At 45.4% G+C, this 21,290-nt stretch overlaps 1 protein-coding gene across 1 annotated transcript; it reads right to left on the bottom strand.

The window, feature by feature from the left end:
* Positions 1-9,676: 9,676 nt before the first annotated feature.
* Calm1 (calmodulin 1) lies at positions 9,677-20,634 on the bottom strand. Its single transcript, XM_076849755.2, has 6 exons — positions 20,439-20,634; positions 17,669-17,699; positions 16,415-16,558; positions 13,910-14,016; positions 13,380-13,515; positions 9,677-13,204 (listed from the first exon to the last, which is right to left on the bottom strand). The coding sequence occupies exons 1-6, from the start codon at positions 20,439-20,441 to the stop codon at positions 13,176-13,178; spliced, it is 450 nt and encodes a 149-aa protein (XP_076705870.1). The 5' UTR covers positions 20,442-20,634; the 3' UTR covers positions 9,677-13,175.
* Between the last annotated feature and the right edge of the window lie 656 nt (positions 20,635-21,290).

The following is a 21,290-nucleotide window of genomic DNA, read 5'->3' on the forward strand; positions in this document are numbered from 1 at the left end:
CCCTCAAGGTCAACCCTTAAAGGCCACAGTCCCAAGGAGGGAGAGGGCTGGGGCAGGAGGTGGGGCAAGAGAGCCTGGAGTCCTTGGCCTTGGAAGGGCAGCTCCCCGAGCACATCTCCGGGCAGCCCCAGGGCAAAGGCTTGGTCCATCTGTCCAAATGTGCACCCTCTCTCACTGTTTTGTCCCCACTGCAGTGACAACACTAAGACTCCAAAATTGCCACTGCCAGCTATACGCCCCTCTGTGCTGTCCCCTCCTGGGGGATTCTGCTAAATGACAGTGGTCATGGCGGATCCTTGGTCCCAGGGTCAGAGACTTGTGGGCAGTCAACTTTACCAGGGTCTGGAGGCCATCATTCTCCATGCAGGCCCCATCTGGGGACACAATGCCATGGAGACTAAGCAATTGACACCAAGGTCTGCAGAGCAGAGGTTGAATGACGCTTGAGATGACGAGGTGAACCTAGGGACTCTTTTCTCCCCCACAGTGGGTCACAGTCCAGGGATACCTACACCCCATTGGGTTCAGACAGGATCTCCAGCCACGCCTCTGCAGGAGGAGACTACCCCGGTGTGCATCTCCAGAAATGGAGACTGGCTCCTTAGACAAGACAGTCACCTTGGGCCCAGAAGGACAGTGTGTTGGCAGTGAGCCCCCAGATTTAGCAAATTGATATCTCCAGGGCAGGGGTCACCATTGACCTTTGTGACCAGCATCCTGGATAATGAAAAGGAGACTCTGCAGGCGGAAGGTGCAGCTGGAGCCAAGCCCAGCAGGAGGTTTTGGGGACAGTGAGAGGAGCTGTGGGGTTGACAGGCGGGACCAAGAAGAGCTTTCCAATGAATGAATAAATGAGCTAACAGACTAACCACGTGACCCGCCCAAGGGCTACAGCTGCTCCTCAGTGGGCGAGGAGCATGACCACCAGCAGCCCTTCCTGTGAGGTGTCCTGAGCCTTTGGATTTTAACTGGGCTGGAGACCTCCCGGCACCAGGAGAGGGAGTTGAAGATCATTCTGCATTCATCAGCTGGTCAGATGGACCCTCTCCACGCCTGACCCCAGGAGACTGGGCCCCATGGTGGGTCTGTTCTGATGGGAACTGAGAGAGGCAGTCCTCCCGCACGGCCAGGGACACTGTTTGAAGAGAAATCCTGGCCAGTTGGGCCATTTTGTCCAGGAGGCACCACCCAGGAGGTGACCAGAATGCCAAGTGGGGGAGTGGCTTAGGGCTTGCCATGGACAGAGATACCCACCAGGACCTCAGGGGCCTGGGTTTGGCCCTGGTCTCAACACCGTCTCCGAGTGTGACTTTGGTTGCTTTATTCCTGTTTGGGGTCCTGCTCTTCACTGAGACCGCGCCCCTGGGAGGGACTTCCCCGTTGTACAGGCGAAGCCCACGGGCCTCAGCCCACCTCTTCCCAAGGAAGACTCTGGAGAAGACTGTGGGGTGAGGACTCCTCCTGGAGAGCATGGGACCAGGGGGCGCCTGCTGCTGCTCCCGGGGCCTCCGGAGCAGGTGAGGGCTCAGGATGTGAGTGGGTTTTTCCCTGAAGCCTTCCAGGCCAGAGCTGAGGGAAATAACAGCAAGCTGGCCGCTGGCCACCAGGGTCAGCCCAGCTCTGACCTCATTCGAGGAAAAAGTTGGCCAGGAAGTCTGGTGTTGGGCAGGATGTGTGTGTGTGCACACGCATGTGTGTGTGCACCTATATATGCACATATGGGTGAGTGAGAGCCCCTGTATGAGCCTTCGCACAAAGTGTTTCCAAGCGTGCTGGGACGGCATTCATCTGATATGTACATGGCATAAAGCCTTACAATATTCTAAGACTTCCTCGTCAAAATCCATTGGCCCCAACACCCCTGAGTGCCTCATCCCTGCTGCCCCAGCCCCCCCAGGACCCAGGGGACCTCCCCCTAAGCTTCCTACCAAAGGGTTGACTCCCAGCCCTGCTCCAGCAAAGCCAGAGAGCAGAAGCCGGTCACAAAAGCACATACTGAATGATTCCCTGGATATGAAATATCCGGAGTAGGCGAATCCTCAGAGGCAGAAGGCAGATTGACAGTTGCCAGGGCCTGGGAAGGGGGGGAAGGGGGAGTAACTGCTAAAAAGTATTTGAAACTTAATAGAGCTGGGGGTCACACCACCTTGTGACTGAGCTAAATGCCCCTGAAGTGCATACTTTTAAATGACTAGTTTTTGTCGTGTGAATCTTACCAAAATTTAAACACGAATAAGGGTGAAGACAGGCAGTGGCATGGTTTTTCTTGTTAAAAAGGCCATGACGTATTAAACCCTGTCCTATGTGCTGGTGAATGCAGCCAGGACAATGGAAATTTTTTTTTTTCAGTAATGCCTCATCTATCCTCACTTCAAAACAGATGACCCTAAGTATTAATGTCTTAAAACAGTCACAATTTTAGTCTACCTCATGATTTTATAAGTGGGGAATTCAAGCGATTCAGGCAGAGTTCAGCTGGCCGGATCTTCTGCTCCATTCGGGGTCCCCTGAAGTGACGCAGTGTGTTCAGTTGGCAAACGACCTAGTCTGGGGGTTCCAAGGTGACCTCACTCACATGTCTGACAACTTGGAGGGGCTGTCAGGAAGGCTAGACCCAGCTGAGACTGTCCACCGCAGCCTCCACACGTGGCCTTTCCAGCGTAGATGTATCAGGGCTTCCAGGAAGTTTTAAGGGCAGCAGTAGGAAATGCTAGAGTCTTAAGACTTGATCCCATGAGCATCACTACAACCATCTCCAGTCATATGGCCACTTAGATGCAGGGGGATAGGACAAAGACCCCACCACTCAATGGGAAAACAACAGTTTTACAGTCGTCCACCATAAGTATGGATATTTTTAACCATCAATTTCATTCTTTGATTAGTTTGTTTTAAATTTTCTATTTCTGGGGCTGGGTTTGTGACTCAGTGGTAGAGCGCTTGCCCCACACGTGCAAGGCCCTGGGTTCGATGCTCAGCACCACATATAAATAAATAAAATAAAGTTATCATGTCCAACCACAACTACTAAAAATAAATATTTCAAAAATAATTCAAAGGTTTCTTTAAAAAATTTTTTTCTATTTCTTCTTGAGTCAATTTTCTAGAAAATTGTCCATTTTTACCTGTTTTCCTATTTACTTGTGTCAACATTTTAGAGTATACCTTAAGAAGTATTTCTGGTTTATTTGTGATTCTGTCACCCCCGGCCCTTTTTACTTTTTATTTTGAGACAAGGTCTCATTAAGTTGCGCTGCCTGGCCTCAAACTTGGCATCCTTCTGTCTCAACCTCCCAGGTAGATGGGATTATGGGTGTTACAGGCCGCACCCAGCCCCCTTTTGATTCTTAACATTTTTTTTTATCAGCACTACCTGAGGTTTATCTAACAATCTTTTTTTTTAAATTTAAAACATCACAAATTATATTTTACTATAAAGTCATAATTAAGCAATGTGGAAATGGTATAATAAATAAGGGGGAAATCGATGAAACATAAGAGAAAACACAATGTGTTTCATAAGCAACTTCAGGATGACATTATCTTTCCATAATGTTCTCTCTGCTTCCTTGAATTTAAAAAAAAAAATTGTGGTACAACATACATAAAATTTTGGAGCTGGGACTGTGGCTTAGTGGTAGAGTGCTTGCCTAGCACATATGAGGCCCTGGGTTCCATCCTCAGCACCACATAAAAATAAACAAACAGAATGAAGGTATTGTGAAAAAAATTACCATTTTGATTATTTTAAGTGTACAACTCAACAACATAAAGTTTATTATCATATTGTTGTCTACCACTACCATCCACCTCCAGAAGTTTTTCCATCTTGCAAAACTAAACTGTGTACCCATTAGTCAACAATCCTCCATTACCCCTCTGTGGCAACCACCAGGTCTCCTTTCTGAGTCTATGAATTTGACTATCCAGGTACTTCATGGAAGTGGAATTGTAGAGTGCCTGTCCTTTTGTAACTGGCATCTTTCACTTAGCATAACATCTTCCAGATTCATCTGTGTTGTAGCATGTGTCAAACTTTCTTTTCTTTTAAAGGCTACGTAATATTCCATTGTACATACACACCATGTTTTGTTTATCCTCTCATCCATTGAGGGACATCTGGATTGCTTCCACCTTTTGGCTATTTTGAATAATGTTGCTGTGAACGTGGGTGTGCAAATACCACTTGAAAAACTTTCTGGTTTTAATGTTTTGGGGTATAGGATTTCTTTCTTTCTTTCTCTCCTTCCTTCCTTCCTTCCTTCTTTCTCTCTCTTCCTTCCTTCCTTCCTTCCTTCCTTCCTTTCTTTCTTTCTTTTTTTCTTTTTTGCCAGGAATGGAATCGCCAGGTTACATCGTAATTCTATTTTTAATTTTATAACAGAACGGCATGCTGTTTATAATAGTCTTTTCAAGAAATACAAGTATTTCTTCGATTCATTAACTTCAATTGTCTGCTTGATTTCTCAATTACTCAGAGAAATAGATTAAAATCTATTTTTTGTCTTTATTGATTGTCTTTGTTGATTGAAATAAGAGTATTTTGTTTTGTGTTTCATTGATTTCTGTGGTCATCTCTGATGCCTCCCTCTGCTTTCACTGGGCTCACTCTGTTCTTTGCTAGCTTAAGTTGGATGTTTGGCTTACTTATTTTTAGCCTTTTTTCTTTCCCATGATAAGAATTTTAAGGTTATAAATTTCTAAGTACTACTTTAGCCATATCCAAGCTTGGTTTATTTTATTTTATTTTTTTGCACACCACCACCCCACCCCCCACGCCCCCTACCCCGTCTCACTGATGTTGACCCTGAACTTGTGATCCTCCTGCCTGAACCTCCCAGGAGTTACTGGCATTTCAGGCATGCACAACCACACCCAGCTCAAGTTTGGAAATGTAGATTTTTTTTCATTCGGCTCTGACCATTTTCTTGATTTTCATTATTTCTTCATAGACCCACATGCCGTTAAGAGTGGACCTTAGTGCTGAGGTTGTGGCTCAGTGGCAGAGCACTTGCCTAGCACATGTGCGGTGCTGGGTTCCATCCTCTGCACCATGTAAAAAAAATGAAGTTATGTCCATCTACAACTAAAGAAATATTTTTTAAAAAGTGGACCTTAAAAATATTTGTTTTGAAATTTAAAGTTGTATTTTTGAAATTATTTTCTATCCATTTTGTTGTTGTCAAATAATATCATTATTATGATAGAATTTTAAAAAATATTTGTTGAGATTTATTATGATTTAATATTTAGTCAACCTTGATTCTCTAATATTAATATTTATTAATGTATTTATGTAAGTATAATAACAATCTATTTATATAAGTATATATTATAACTATATAGTTTTTAATTTATGGTTAATAATATTAATATCTAAAATCTTTCAATTGACTTCTCTAATTGCTGGATGTAGTGTTCTAATACACATAATAAGATCGAACTTGCTAATTGTGTGATTCAAAACTTCAATTGTCTGATTTCTCAATTACTCAGAGGAATATATTAAAATCTCTATGATGGTTTGGTTTTCTTTGTCCTGGTTGATTCCTGCTTTGTACATTTTCATGCTCTGTCAGCATCAGGTCTTCTGTATTTCAGTTGGTTTATGTTATTTGTTGGAATGCTGTTATTTGATTGACAGTTGTATTTAATAATGTTGTTTCTACCAAAAACCTGGAAAACTCCTCAAAAGGTGAAGACTGTGCCTTCCAAGATTTTGAAACCCTCTAATCCAGAGCCCTGAAAATTGTAGACCTCCAACCTCAGAGCAAATCAGGAGAATGCCACCCTCTCGCTCTCCTTCAATCAGCAGGCTCTCCCAATAGAGCCGAGAAGTACGTTGGGAATCGCTGGCTGGTGCCAGGTGGCAGCCAAGGGACAGCCGGGCAGTCATTTGCAAGGCTGAGCTACAGGATTTACCCTGTTTGAACAGCTGCCTCCAGACCCTGAGTTCTTTCCAGAACCCTTCAAAGCGGAAGAGCTCACTAAGAATTTAGCCAGCCATTGGGTCATTGCCCACCTCTGGGGTTTGAGGCTATGTCTTTGACCTTGAGTTGGAATCAGAAGGTCTTGGCAGTTGAGGGTGTTGTGTCATTCATTGCTAACTGCTGAAGATCAAGACTTTGGCGGGGAAGAGAGGAAGGGAGATGTGACCAGATGGCTTCACTCCCCGCAACGCTAGAAGCTTGGCTGAGTCCAGCCTCGAGAGGAGGCACCTGGCTGGGGGCAGGAGCATCCCTCAAGAGTCAGGCACACTCTGATTTAGAGCCACAGGGCTCTAGAGGAGAAGGAACGGGAGACAGGACTCTGACAGGGATAGAAGGTAGAGGAATGTCCACCAAGAATAAGAGAGGGTCCAACTATTGACTTCTCCTGACCCTGGACAAGAACAGAGCCTCCGTGGTGCTCCAGAGGTTGCTGAGCCTGCAGGTGCCCCCGATGCTCCAGGCAGTGCCTTGTGGACGCACCGAGGAAACACACTAGAAGCTCTGAGGCCTGTGGAGGGTCTGGCAGCCCTGTTCATAAGCTCTAGAGAGCAAGCACTGGAAGACTGGACTCGGCGACCATCACTGTGCTGCCCAAGGGATAAGAAGTGGGTGCTTAAACAGGGTGTGTGCTTCACAGGGAAAGGGAGTGGCAGTTCCCAAGAACCAACTTGAGCTGGTCAAACAAACCAGAGCAACTGTCACCCTAGCTCGTCTTCTGTGGCAACAGAGTCCATGTTGTGTGGATCGAGCAGGCACCTGCCATGTGCTAGCCACTATGCTAGAGGATCCCACCCTCCTGTCTACTCTTACGGCCCCTGGTGAGGAAAGTGTTTTCCCATTTTGTGGACCCTGACGTGCAGAGTTGGCCCCTGCCACTGCACTTCGGAAGGCAGGATTTGAACACAGACCTGTTTGAATCCAGAAAGTAGACTAGTACTCGCCAGGGTGTTGGAGGGAAAGAGAATGGGGAGTGACTGGCTACTGGGTCTCTTTTAGGGATGATGAAAATGTCCTAAAGTTAGAGACGAGGGATAGGGCTCAGTTGGGCAGCACTGGCCTAGCATGTGCAAGATCCTGGGTTCCATCTCCAGCCCTGCAAGAAAACGTCCTGAGATCAGTGGTGATGGTCGCAAATATACTAAAAGGGTGAACTTTTTGACACATGAATTATATCTTAAATAAAGATATAAGGAGTAAAAAAGTTGTGATATAGATGTATCTATGGGACATATAATTATGACTACTAGAGTATTGTGCTTCATTTTTTAAAAAATCTATATAAAGACCCAAATGTTTTAAGTTATATCTCTGTATCCATATGATGAGAAAAAATTCTGAAAGGAAATAAAAAATGATGACTAGAGTTTGTAAGATAGTGGGTGAATTGATATCACAAATTTTATACATTAAAAGCATTTCTTTTAGAATCAGAAAAATACTTTTGTAAAAATAAGAATGGATTGCCTGTTAACAAGCTTCTTGTCATTTCAAGCACCCAGAACATTTGAGAATCATCAGATATGGATACTTGCACTTTGCATCATGTGGAGTTGGTCTACCACATTATAGCCTAGTTCTTTTAAATAAGATATTACCATTTTATAGTACTTTACCTATTTCTTTTTTTTTTTTTTTCTGGGATTGAACCCAGGACTTCATACATGTTATGCACATACTCTACACTTTAAAAAAAAATAAAAAGAAAAAATAATAGACCCATCCCAATCTTTATTTTGATATTAGTCTGTTGTGGGGGGGGAAGAATTTACATTTTATTATAAGATGCAGTACCAACAACAACAACAACAAAAAAAACCCACACAACTTAAAAGGTATACAAAGACTCAAAATGGGAAAGAGGAATCCAAATACTATGCGTAGTTATAATGCTCTAATTAAAAAAAAAGAAAGAAAGAAAAGAATCCATCTAATGCAAACTCTACATGCTTCTGAGAGCCAGAACAAAAAGATTATGTTGTGATAAAATGTTCAAGAAATTATCTTACCAAGGGAGACTCCAGATTTTCCCTTTGGTTTTTGTAAAAATGAAAATAAAACTCAAGACTTGACATTTGAAATACTATCTGACAATGTCCATTCGTACTCACTTTGAAGGTTGCTGACGCATGAGACAAACATAAATAATTCTTAGAAGGGAAACTGCCCGTTTTTTTAAACCCAAGTTCAGGGACCCACATGGAGGTGGGAAGCTGGCCAGGCCTGCCCAGTGGCTTTGCAGCCTGAGCTGGCTCCTCCCACTCCCTGGCAGAGGGCAAGGGCAGTGGGAGACTGAAGAACGGGCTATAAAAAGCTTTGTTTTATTTCCTTCTAAGGCATGGTGAGTCACTGGGTGCTCCAGCCCCACAGTGCCCGGGAAAGTTCAGCTCAAATCGGAAATGTGCATGTCTTTTCCTAAACCAGAGCTATTGACAAATCAGATGACGCTGTCAGCTGGACCGAATCCCTGACTGGCCCAGTGGTAACTTCTTATTTCCATTCTGGGCGAATGGGTCACTTATTATCAGTTTTTCTGACCCAGGTTCCACTATTACATCACTGCCTTGATAGCAAATGTAGCCTCCAGTCCACCCCCAATATGGAGGTGCTCAGAATTTTAAAGTCCCACTTGTTAGCTCGAAGGACACAGGACTCCTATGCAATTCCTCTCCCACTTTAGGTTGCAATTTTCATCAGTTCAAACACCAAGAGGTGCCAAGGTTGGTCAGAATCCTAGAAAGCCACAGGCAGGAGGTACCAGTCCAGCAGTCTTATTTTAACAATCAGGAATCAAGAGTCCCTGAGATGGTAAGGAAACTGCCCAAGGCCACAGAAGGACAGAACTCAGACTTGAAGTCAGGCTCCAAGTCTTGGAGGAGAGAGGGCTTTGTTCCTAGGGTGGAATCCCAGCTCCTGCTTACAGGAGGGGCTGTTTAAATGCTCCCTGGAGATGGGCCTCAAGCCTTCTGGCTAAAGCAAGGCTTATCCTGTGACCTTCTTTTTGATCTTTTCACTGCTTCAGTGTGTGGGATTGGAACCAGGGTAGAAAAGATTCTTCTGGAAACAGAGGTCTAGGAATGAGGGTTGGGGTTGGAGCTGGGAGGTTCCCACTTTCCTTGGCTGTCTCCTCTGCTGGGCCAGAATGGAGGTGCTTCTGTCATTTAAAATCCCCATATGAAAAATGTATTTCTTGCCAGGCGCAGTGGCACACACCTGTAATCCCAGCAATTTGGGAGACTGAGGCAGGAAGATCACAAGTTCAAAGCCATCCTCCACAACTTAGCAAGACCTCGTCTCAAGATATAAAAATAAAAAGGGCTGGGGATGTAGCTCAGTGGCTAAGCACCCTGGGTTCAATCCCTGGTACTAAAACAACAATTCCCAGGAAATTGGATTAATGTTAAGGTCAAAGAGAAATTAATCTGTGGTATGAATTTTTTTTTTTTACATAAAGGAAGCATGGATGTACTAACGGGCCAAGAGACAGGGTTAAAATGTCAGCTATCAACACCCAAAATACTTCATGTTAGAGTAAGGCTGCCACGGGATGGATCCACGGCACTTCTGGCCTCTCACCCTCAGGGCTACACTGGAGCCCAGGTGGACTTCTATCTGAAGGCAGGTTCCCCTTCTTCATAGAGCAAAAGGGATTGAAAGTTATTCAAGCTAAAAACCTACACAGTTCGCAGTTAGAGATGAAAGGCTGCAGAAATGTTTATTGAATACAGTGCCAGGTTTATAAATAAAACTTATTTACAATTTCCATAGAGTTGGTCCCCCATCCGAGAGGTGGTTGAATCTCCAAACAGTTTGAGATTTACAGAAACGTTCAAGTACATCTCCTTTCCAAATAGCCATGGTGAAGGGCAACTTCAGTAACAAAAGAACCACCGCCATCTTTGCTACAGAAGTGTTTAATGAACATCGTAATAGATTTGGAGAAAGAACACACTCTACCCATGCCACTACCTTCTACTCCAAGGGACAGACAGTTTCTGTCTCCTACAGGACAACTTCAAGGGATTAAAAAGGAAAACCATTAACTGCCATCTGAAGGGACAGATTAAGACACATCAGTGGAAATCTAGTCACTCTCAAAAGGATAAATATATTTAGGATATACAATAAATAATTCAAATGGTTAAAATAATTGAATGAAGAGTAGACTTGACCAAATTTACATTCTTTGTTCAGGAAGAGGTTTCCAGGATGCTGAGGGGCTAATATATATGCTATTCCTCTGATGTGACAGCAGCACTAGGCCTACTGGACAGCCATTCATTCCAATATTGGTACAAGTACAGTCTGACATGCACTTATAAAGAGAATATAAAAATATGTACAATAGCTCATCTTCAGTGTGTTTTAAGTTGCCAAAAGACACCAATTAAAGTGTGCAAAAATTTGTCAAAAAATCAGAAAAAGCCTTCCCTGGCAACAGTGCATCAAAGACCCTCTGAAGTATTGAGACCCACTTGCCTTGCTCAACACCTACCCCAAACAGATGGAGAACGAAACTATGAAAGGCTTTGCCAAGTACTCAGCAGTTTCTTATGGCAAGTCTCAGGCTAAAGCAGGATGCCAGTTAAACTAGTCATTTTATATATATAAATATATGTATATATTTATAGAGTAGTTAGAAGTAGGGGCGAGTTTACAGGAAGGTGCTACCCAACTTCACGGGTACTGCCATGACACCAGGCTCTTTCCTCAAACTCAAGCAGACTGGTCCTGCCCCCAGATGCCAGGGGCGAAGGCTACAGTAGACTCTGCCTCACCTCTGTTCCAGGCCCCAACGTTATTCCCTGGGGAGGAGGGTGAGCTTCTGGCTCCCATACAGGATCCTGGCCCCCAAGAATCCTGTTTCAAAAGTAGTCTTTTAGGATAGGCTGCAGGACTATGAAAATAGAGTCCACCCACTTCTAGAAAGACTCAGTGAAAGGGTGAGAGAGGTTAAGTTTTTAAAAACGAGTTGCCCTCCCCACCCCACTTTGAAACTACCAGTCATGACCAAAGGCCTGAGACTGGGTCAGCAACTGGGCAATCTGACCTCCCTACCAGAAACAACCATGTCATTCACTTGTTCAAACCAGAAGCCCTCAGTATCTCAACAGAAGAGGAACCCCAGGTACTCGGGTGTTCCCCGCAGACTCAGGGAACTGAGAAAGCCAGCCCTTAGTTCATGGCCAACTACCCGTCCAAGGACTCACAGCAGAGGCCATGGGCAATGTGTCCTCTCCACTGCTCTGACCCACCCCTCTGGCAGAAAACTAACAAGCTACAAAATGCCAGAAAGACAGGGAGTAGGAGAGGAAGGAGAAGCCAAGGGGCTCTAAATCAGCCCTGAACGCACCCATTTGGCTGCCAAGAGCTCCTCACACTGCCTTGGAGCAGCCTGCCACCTTCCCCTGGCAAATTAAAACCACCCATGCCACCACTCAAGAACCCATCTCCCTGCTAAGACACAACCAGTGAACACCGTGAAAAATGCAAATCCAGCCTGCATTTCAGGAGCACTGCATTAAAGGCAATATGCTTTTAAGGGGGCTTTTTAAAATGGACCAATTCCATTACAAAACCGGTATCAGCATGTCTGAGTTTTGGTTACAGGTTTATAATTAGACATGAAATTCACTCTGGGCTGGAGTTTTACTTTCAAGCCAGAGGCTTAGCATTAGTTCTACCTGGAGGGGGTGGGGAAGGGGGTGTGGGGCAAAGCCAAGTCAACTTAAAGAAAAAAAGTAAAAGGGGGATGTTAAATAGAATCATAAATTAAAAACAGAATCAAAGGTGACTGGTAGTGTCTTTTCGGCATGAAGAGACTGGCTTAGAAAAGGACTACTGCTTCTACCACACACAGCGAGGATTGAATTACAGACACACTAAACCATGTCTCTTGCACAGATGGTCTCAAGTAGTTACATAAAACAGGTAATCAGCAGCACAATTGAGAAGAACCCCTAATACATGCTTGAGAAAGTGGTTTTTTCCTTCCTTAAGAGCTCCACAGCCTGAATAGGTCATTAAGTTACCATGATTTGCCTCCCCCCTCCCCCCCAGAGAAAAATGCAACTAGACTTACACATCCTTACGAATGATAAAAGCCATCGGTGGCAGCTGCCCATGTTTAGGCAAGGTCTTGGGCTCGAGGTGGTGCTGGAATCTTGGAGGGAGGGAAAACCCAACACTGGGCTGTGGGTATTTAATGTACACTTGTCTCCCCTTCAACTGCCTCATCCCCCTTTAGATCTCAGCTTTACAAAGCATTTAACACCACTTTAAGTTAATGGTCTTTTATTGGAAAAAAAAAAAAAAAAAAAGACTAGCATTTACAACTTGGAATGGACGTAAATTGTAATTTCTTGAACAGCAACATTGATGGTTGTGCTGAAGTCCACAGCCACAGCCTACCCTGCCGGCTCCAAGTCATGGTTCAGAAGGTTTTAAAAACAGAGAGTCCAAAGATGCTCCCTTGATAAAGAATTCTTATTAAAAACTGTGTGAGAGGTGACAACCTGACACCCATTTCACTCTAACACAATGCAGACAATGCTAAACCAACATATGCAGGCATACCACTGGGGTGTCATTGTCACCATGGGTCAGAGCACATGAAGTACAAGAGGACCATCCGACTACTGGGGCTACCGTCTCAGCAGTTTAACCTTCACCCATTTTCTGCACATCATCCTGAGGTAAATCAATTTTAAAATGTGTTTTCAGTAAACCAGCTATGACAATTTATGCTAACAAACTGCACTAGGACCCATCTGATAGTCTTGAATTTGTTTTTTCATTTTTTGATTTTAATACAAATGCCTGACTGTGCTCAATCATCAAGCTGCATGCATGAAAAACTGGCCAGCCCAAACAGTGTATTAATCATTAGCAAATGGAACTTTAAGGAGTCCACTAAGTGCTTCCTTATCATTAAGGTAGTACAGTATTTATATTGTAAAACTGGTGTGGAGCTTGATCTTTAGGGGACAGGACCACCAACCAATACATGCAGATTTTGTGTGTGTGGACAGAAGGTACTTTTGACATTCAGTTTTGCTATATAGAAACAGAATGAATAAATGAACTTTTTTCTTTTCTTTTTTTTTCTTTTTTTTTTTTTGCAAGAGGTAAGTAAAAGATTCAATTTGATTCTTCTAGAGGGGGGAGAAAATAGTTGAAAGTAGGTCTTCATTTTGCAGTCATCATCTGTACGAATTCTGAAAAGACAAATAATCATAACTTTTGGTTATCTTCAAAAGCAGCTTTAGTAAAAACAACATCTCTACTCTGCGTACAATAAAATCAGTAGATGTCTAGAGAAACAGCTGATTTGTTTTCAGATCCAAAAGAAGACTACTGAAGACTAAGCCAAGGCAGTTTTTAGGGCTTTACCTTCATAGTTGACTTGTCCATCTCCATCAATATCTGCTTCTCTGATCATTTCATCTACTTCTTCATCTGTTAGTTTTTCTCCTAAGTTTGTCATGACGTGACGTAGTTCTGCTGCACTGATGTAACCATTTCCATCCTGGGAATATTCAGCATTGTTATGGATGGTGGTTTGGTGGTTTTGGTCCCTCTCAAGTTACTGCCAATTTTGCTGACATTAACACTGCTCCCACCTCCAGCTCCCACCTCTACCTACCTAACCACAGGCCAACTAACACTGAAAACATGGTGAATATGGGGATTTTTTTTCCATTAACAAGTACTGAAAGTAATAATCAGAGGTGGTTTAAAGACCCTCTCTATTATGCCTCCCTCCCCTCAACCAGCAAGATTATTAAAGAAATCAGGATACCTGGAAGCAAGACCAGAGAGAGGCTCAGGCAGTGAGGCTGTGTCTCACTGACTGACCGCTGCAGCCATCAGATGTGATGGCCAAAAAAGTCAGACCACCTGCAACACAGATGCAAAATTACCTTGTCAAAGACTCGGAATGCCTCGCGGATTTCTTCTTCACTATCGGTATCTTTCATTTTTCTAGCCATCATAGTCAAAAATTCTGGGAAGTCAATGGTGCCATTACCTCAAAATAAGAAACAAAAAGCTCATGTAAGATAAGCACTGCTTAACCCAGCTCTGCAGTAATAATTTTGGTGCCATTATACGGAATGGCAAGCACTTGCTATAACAAAGTGACTATTTTATTAGGATCAATCTTTTATAGGTCTAAAATGTTCAAATACTTCACAGGGCAAATTTCACATGATTCAAATTAATCATCGGTGCCCAGGGCAGCACTGAAAGATACAAAGGAAACCATATGCCTGCATTTGTGACCACCAAAGTTAGCTGGGCAGTTTAAGAGGAAAGCAGCACAACATCGCAGGGACAATCTTTCCACTTTTGAAACAAGCACTCTCGACTGCCCACCCTGAACTAAGGAGATCACTCAGACTTAGCTCTACCTTAGCTACTGAAGCCAGTAATATATGAATGCTTTAGGGACAAAAGGAGAATAAGAGTGGGAAAAATGGTTATGCACGGGCCATAGTCTTCTCCAGGAGCATTTTTCAGCCACACTATGAGTCACCTAATCATTTTTCCCCAAGTCTTTTTTTTTCTTTTGGTGCAAGGGACTGAATCCAGGGCTCCTCAGATGCTAGCATACACTCCACCACTAAGCTACATCATTAGCCCCAAAGTGAGTCTCTACTTCACACTAAGGGAAATGATCAGAAGCATTTCCGGCTCAGACTATTAATATTAGGACACTGTCACAAGCATTCACTTTATGGGCAGTATTCCAAATAATTCCCCTAAAACTAAATGGATACCCACAAAACAAGCCTCCATTGTTACTTGAATTAAATGAAAATAAAATTAGAAAAAAATCATCAGGTTAAGCTACTCGTTTTCACCAGTACCTCCAAAACAGAGTAATTCTGGCACTGAGGATATAGTTCAGCTTGCACAAGGCCCTGAATTTCATACCAGATCTACAAAAAAATTAACTAATTTTTCAAAAATTCAGAAATTTCTTAAAGTCTTTTAGGCCTCTAAAATTTTACAGCAATACTGATATTCATGCAAGACAAAATGAAGTGCTATCTCACAATCATATAAAGATGTTTAGGGACCACCATATTTACTCAGAGCAAATACACAATTCAGTAGCTTGATGCAACCTCCCCCATGTAGTTTGAGAACCAAATATACCTCCTTCCATCCCCTAGTCTAGTTCACACAAAACTGGAGGGAGCCACTCATGTTCCTAGATGTCTAATCACCTTAGCCATAAAACTAGACCTAGTGGGGTGTGGTGGTGTACGCCTGTAATCCCAGTGGCTCAGGAGGCTGTGTCAGGAGGATCGCAAGTTCAAAGCCAGCCTCAGCAATGGCAAGGTTCTTAGTCAGTGAGACCCTTTCTCTAAATAAAATACAAAATAGGGCTGGGGATGTGGCTCAGTGGTTGAGTGCCTCTGAGTTCAATCCCCTGTACCAAAAAAAAAAACAAACAAACAAACAAACAAAAAAAACTAGACCTAACTATGAAAAGTTCACTTTTCTAAAATAGTCTTTGAAAGTAACTCTAATGGTTCCAGAAATCCCTGTCAAAGAGCTTAACTAAAAACTCTGCTTCTAAATGTTTTTGACAAGTATAATTCTATTATATCCCCTTACAGTACCATATTTTTCTAAATGGCTACTATCAGGTCAATTACCTAGAAAGTAAAGTCTAGATCCAAACTGTTTATTCTTAGCTCATCTTTTAAAAATATATTGTGTTCTACAATCTTATGTGGCACATTAGTGAGTGTATACGATTTGCAAAAATTCACAGGTTCTGAGGTGTGTCTGTTTACTGATGGAAGTAAGCCATGAAAGCCGCTGTGCCCTGGAGGAGTGGCAGGGGGAATGAGGATGAACTGCTACAGAGGTGACTGCCGCTTCCTTCTTGGGGTACACCTCGTGCAACTTCCCCCTCTCTTGGTTCTGCACATCTATCCCTACAGTCATCAGACACCCTTCCCCCAGCCTCCTGTGATGCTCCTTACCAAACACCCACCACTTACACTGTCTTAAGCTGTAACGTTGATTTCTAAGAGTGACCTTCACCTGCTGCACTTGAGGGATTCTCCTCCTCTTAGGGATTTTTTAAGAGCATATTCTATGGCTATTTATTTTTACTCCCCCCACAGAGCTCATTGCAGACTAGTGGGACAGTTGGTAAGATTTGAGCTATAGGTCACAGCAAGCAGAAAGGAACAATGCAGCTATCTTATCCAGGCAACGTTCTAGACAGTGAGCAGGGTCAATGGCAGGCCCATAATCTTCTATTTAATGTCAATGGCTATAAAGTCAACCACAGAAACAAACTCTGCACATCTGCTTTGCTCTGGGGACCTGAAAGACAATCTTATAACGTGTCTGAACTTGAATTACACTAGACTGGCACTTATTCACAGGTCTAAAACCCTTACCGTCAGCATCTACTTCATTGATCATATCCTGCAATTCGGCTTCTGTTGGGTTTTGACCCAGTGACCTCATGACGGTTCCAAGTTCTTTTGTTGTGATGGTGCCATCGCCATCTTTATCAAATAAGGAGAAAGCTTCCTTGAATTCTGAAAACAAAAATTCACCCTTTAGAATGAATGCCTTTACCCAATCTAGTCACAACACACACTTTCTGGGGGCTTGCCAAAGCAAGTCATCCAAGTTGTGCAAGTTATCAGAAACCACCTGGTCTTCATCTTCTAAAATAAAGACCACGACAGTCATGTTGGTCTAGCCGTCAGAACAGCCTATAAAACAAATACTGCTCCTGGTAACCAATACCATAAAACCACAATAACCTCATATTTTTAAAGAAAGTTAAGCTTGAACAAGGCTAAAATTAGTCCTAACTGCATTCGGCATGAGAAGATTGGTCCACATATTCTCTTAAAATCCCTTTGTGTTAAATTTCTATAGTCATAAGAACCTCTCGCTTCATAGTGACATGAAAGCTACTAGAATGTCCATTCCCACGTTCTCTCTACAGTGCGTTCAGAGTGTTCAGAGCATTGCTGGTATCCTGAAAAGAAGCAATCTCAAAACAAGTGCTCCATGGAATATTAAAGAGCTAAAATTGAAAAAGGAGGACCATCTAGTGAAAACGGAAAACCAATGAAGGAAAGGGGCAGGAAGAGGGGAAAGGGAAGGTACCAGACAAGGAAACAGACCAAACTGTTACATGCATGTATGAATATGCAACAACGAATCCCACTGATGTATAATTATAATGTCTCAATAAAAATAGAAAAAAGACTAAAATCCAAACTAATGTAACTCATTTCCTAATTAACATATTAATTCCAACACTCATTTCTACCCATTCCCTTTTATTTTAGGATACCAAGCAAAAGCTAAAAGACCTTTGGCATAGAACTGTAAATCCAACTTTGGAAGAGCAAGCCTGGTGCCATGGCATGGTTTACATGCTGCGTGCATGACAAAGCACAGACAGCCTGGGGTGTAACCAGGGGGCATTCTCAGTTCTACTTCCTTCCCTTCAATCACTAAAAGACTGGCCAGGAATAACACCTGGCCTAAATATTTTTTTTTCCTTACTCTTTTGACTTAATTCTTCGAAAACTGCTCAGACTATAGGGAGAAAGGGACAGAAGAGTCACCAAAAATGAGTCAGAACCTAGTTCCAGCCTTCTAGGGACTCCCCGGAGTCATCAACTTACCAGCAATCTGTTCTTCAGTCAGCTGATCAGCCTACATGAAGAAAGAAAAGATAATAATTCAATGAATTTAGCTGACATCAAAAAAGTTTTTCAAATTACCCTTTTAATATTATAATCTTTCAAAAATCAATCTTAAAATCATTTGATATCATTAGCACTATCATTTAATGAAGGCGATTAGAATAGAGGAAACCACTTAGGTTAGTTTAACAAAGAATGGCAAGGAAGCGACAGCATCCGCTCCCTTCAGGTTTTTCTTCTGGCCTACAGATTGCAGCATGCTCTGAGGTCTGGGCTAGGTAGGGTCAGTTCATAACATGAAAAATGGCACCTCTAGTGGCAAAAGGCCCAACCGCGCCAGTAACTGCTGCTGCAGCAGGCTGAGAAAGAAGAGCGCCACCTACTGCGCCATGGACACTGCAGCTTCTGCTCCTATTCAACCGACACAACCCAATGCTACTGCCACCGCAGCCCAGGATCAGGATCCTGTCCAGGGATCTTTTAGCGCACTTCGCGCATTGCTTTGGGCTCTCAAAATCTCCAAACTGGGTTATATAATAGCATTGGGTTGGATTAACAGGCTTTTATACTCTTTTATAAGAAACAATTAAGTAGAAATATAAATATACATCAATGGCTTACCCCACTAGCTTCATTCCCACGTAATAAATGCTTTCCATTCATTTAAATTAGGCATTTATTTGTTAAAAAGCCTACCATTTACAAAGGCTAATGCCTTCAGTCAAATTAGCCTACAATTCAGAAGCCAGGGAAAAGAATGGAGCCATCTTTCAACAGTCCTGTTACAAGACTGCAAAGACACAGAAAACTACAAATTATAAGACTACACCCCCCCACCCCTTTTTTGATGAAAAAGCAGTAAACTATTAAATTTCCTGTATTTACCCTAAGAATGCCATAAGTTGCTCATAATAAACACTTTATTCGTGTGATAATGCCACGAAGTTAATTCTCACTTGCATTATGTGGTCTCTGCAACACAGAATCTGTGCTCACAATAGGGGGAATTCAAAAACAAGGAAAGCTAATATATATTTTTATTTTCATGAAGGATGCCTAACGAAGCTGTTACAAAATAGGAACTAATAGAAAGCAGATGGTGTTAAAGTGAAAACTTTCACAGGAAGAATGGTGTTCCAATATATTGACAGGCGTGGGGAAGACTTTTTTTTGTTGTTGTTGTTTGTTTGTTTTCTACAAATTTTAAGTACATTTTCCATCTGTTACCCCAATCACTGAAAATTACTTTTACTTAAATCAAATGAAGGAGGCTGGATGCTTTACGTAACTCCGGGCAACATATAATACAACAGGAAGCATGAAGAAACTGTCACCTTACTGGGGAGTACATTCCCACTTCACCGCAAAACTCTATGTCCGAAGAGTTATCAAGAGTATCCATCTTCCAGACATCGAAATCCACTTCCCCCAAATTCTGTTAGCCTTGGGGCAAAGGCGTTCCAGAACCCTGTCGGGAACCACCACACCACCAAACCAGAAAACGCTGCCGATGATGTCAGCCCTGCCCGCTGAGGGAGGAAGGGGGCAGTGGAAAAACGCACCCAGCAAGGCGCACAGTTGCACCTGGCAATCTAGAGGCTGCAGAGAAAGCGGAAACGTGGAGGGCATCTCCCTGCGGACTGAGGCCAGCGGTGGGACAGAGGCGCGCTCCCAAGAGCAGGAGGGGCGAGAAGACCCCAAGGGTTGTTACCACCCCTCTTCAGCCAGGGCAATCCTCACTTCTCAGCCACAGCAGCCCCGCACCTTCCCACCCGATTCTGTTTCCCCAGGCGGCGAGCCCTCGGCGCCGCCGCCGCCTCCTCGCGGAGCAGAAACTTTGCGTCTCTAATGGAAACGAGTCGCGCGCCAGCTCCCTCCTCCCCCGCCCCTCCGCCCCAATTAGTGCGACCGAGCGCCTCCCGCGGGAGGGGGCCTCCTGGTGAAACCAGGCGCTCGCACGCCTCTGCCACTGCACAGGGTGGGGGGCCGCAGGGGTGCCGAACCAGGAGACACGCGCCCGAGCCACACCGTAGGGCCCCGCCCGGGCGCAGGGCGGCCGGCCCGACGCTTCCGCCCTCTCCGCCCCCCACCCCTCGCCTTCCTGCCCCCACCCCACCCTTCCCCGGCTCCTTCCTTCCCAGCCCACGCCCGCGCCGCGCCCCCCTGGAGGAAGGAGGGGACAGTGGCCGTAGAAGAGCGCCCAACAGGGTCGACTGGGGAGTCGGCCGCTGACTGCACCTTAGACCCCGCGGCGGAAGGAATATGCGCCACGGGTTCGCCTGGGTCCATTCATTCTCCGCTGCCCGCCGGACCCGCCACCTTCAAGCCTCGGCCGAAACGAGGGGGGGCGTCAGTGCCCGGCCCCGCCCGGCTCCCCCGCCCCCCGGGGCCCAGGCTAAGGCGCAGCGCTGCAGGCAGCCCGGGTGCGGCGTGCTGGGTGCAGTGGGTGCGGGGCTGAGGGAGGGAGTGGATGCGGAAGGCCCCGGTGCAGCTGTGGCCACAGCGCAAACCGGCGGACAGCCCAAGGCCAAGTTCCAAGGGGTCCGAAATTAAAGGACCCCTGGCAGAGAAAACCGAGATAGAAAACCCAGATGCATATCCGAAATGCACCTTTTCATCCGCATCTGGTGCGTAACACCAGGCAAAGAGAGAAAAACCACAACCGGAAAAAAAGGGAGGGGGGAGACTTAACTAAAAATCTGCTAATCTTAGGCAGTTGCTACGCGGACGTTTGCCGCTCCCGACCTACCATGGTGCAGTGAAGGGAGGAAGAGCAGAGGGAGCGAAGAGTAGCTGCACCAGCGCAGTAGCTGTGACGGCAGAGGTGCCTCCGCTGCTGCTGCTGCTGCTGCTGCCGCTAAGGCGAGCTGAGCGCTGCGAGAAGTACTGGCTCCGCCGCCGCCTGCGCCGCCGCCGCCGCCGCCGCCGCCGCCGCCCGAGTGCGAGTAACGGCGCCGCGTCCACGAGACTCCCAGCACCACTGCCGGAGCGCGAACCTGCGCGCTGCTGTATATATATGGCGCGCCGTATCCCTCCGCCGCGGCTGGGCCTCCTCGCGCAGGGCGGCGCTGCGACGGCCGGGCCTTTCCGCTTGGCCCCGCCCCCCAGCCTGGCCGGCCTCCCGCCGCCCCCTGCGCTCCCACCGCGGCCGGCCCAGCCCCGGGACAGGGACCACAGGGGTCCGGGAGGGACGCGCAGTCACAGGGCAGGTGTGGTTGGGAGTGTTCTTGAGACGCGCAGCCTGGGCTGGGGCGAGACGGAACACTTGCTTAGCCAGACCTGGGGACCTCCCCGGGCTGCCCGCCGACACCCCACACCTGCCTCATCCCCTCCGAGGGGACCCCTCCCCCCTGCACCTCTCCCACCGCTCCACTGGGGCGGCAGGGTCACGCTGGTCCCTACCTCCAGGGTCCCCACCTCCAGGGTCCCCAGCCACTGCTTCCAGTTCCTGGAGCGGTCCTGTGGGAGATTCTAGGGCGGGGGGCAGCCACGGGAAGGTGGCGGCAAAGGAATTGACTACACACCTTCAGCTGCTGAGAAGAGGGCTCTGCGGGGCACTAGGCAGTCCACCTCGCGGAAGAAATTGGTCGGATGTTTCGCT

Source organism: Callospermophilus lateralis, chromosome 3 (assembly GCF_048772815.1).
Source record: "Callospermophilus lateralis isolate mCalLat2 chromosome 3, mCalLat2.hap1, whole genome shotgun sequence".
NCBI lineage: Eukaryota > Metazoa > Chordata > Mammalia > Rodentia > Sciuridae > Callospermophilus > Callospermophilus lateralis.

What these genes read in the sequence shown, in the direction of transcription:
- Calm1 (XM_076849755.2), bottom strand. An exon ending in CATTCCGAGTCTTTGACAAG is followed by an intron (nt 13,516 to 13,909) that starts GTAATTTTGCAT and finishes GAATATTCCCAG; the next exon opens with GATGGAAATGGTTACATCAG. An exon ending in TGGACAAGTCAACTATGAAG is followed by an intron (nt 13,205 to 13,379) that starts GTAAAGCCCTAA and finishes TTGTCTTTTCAG; the next exon opens with AATTCGTACAGATGATGACT.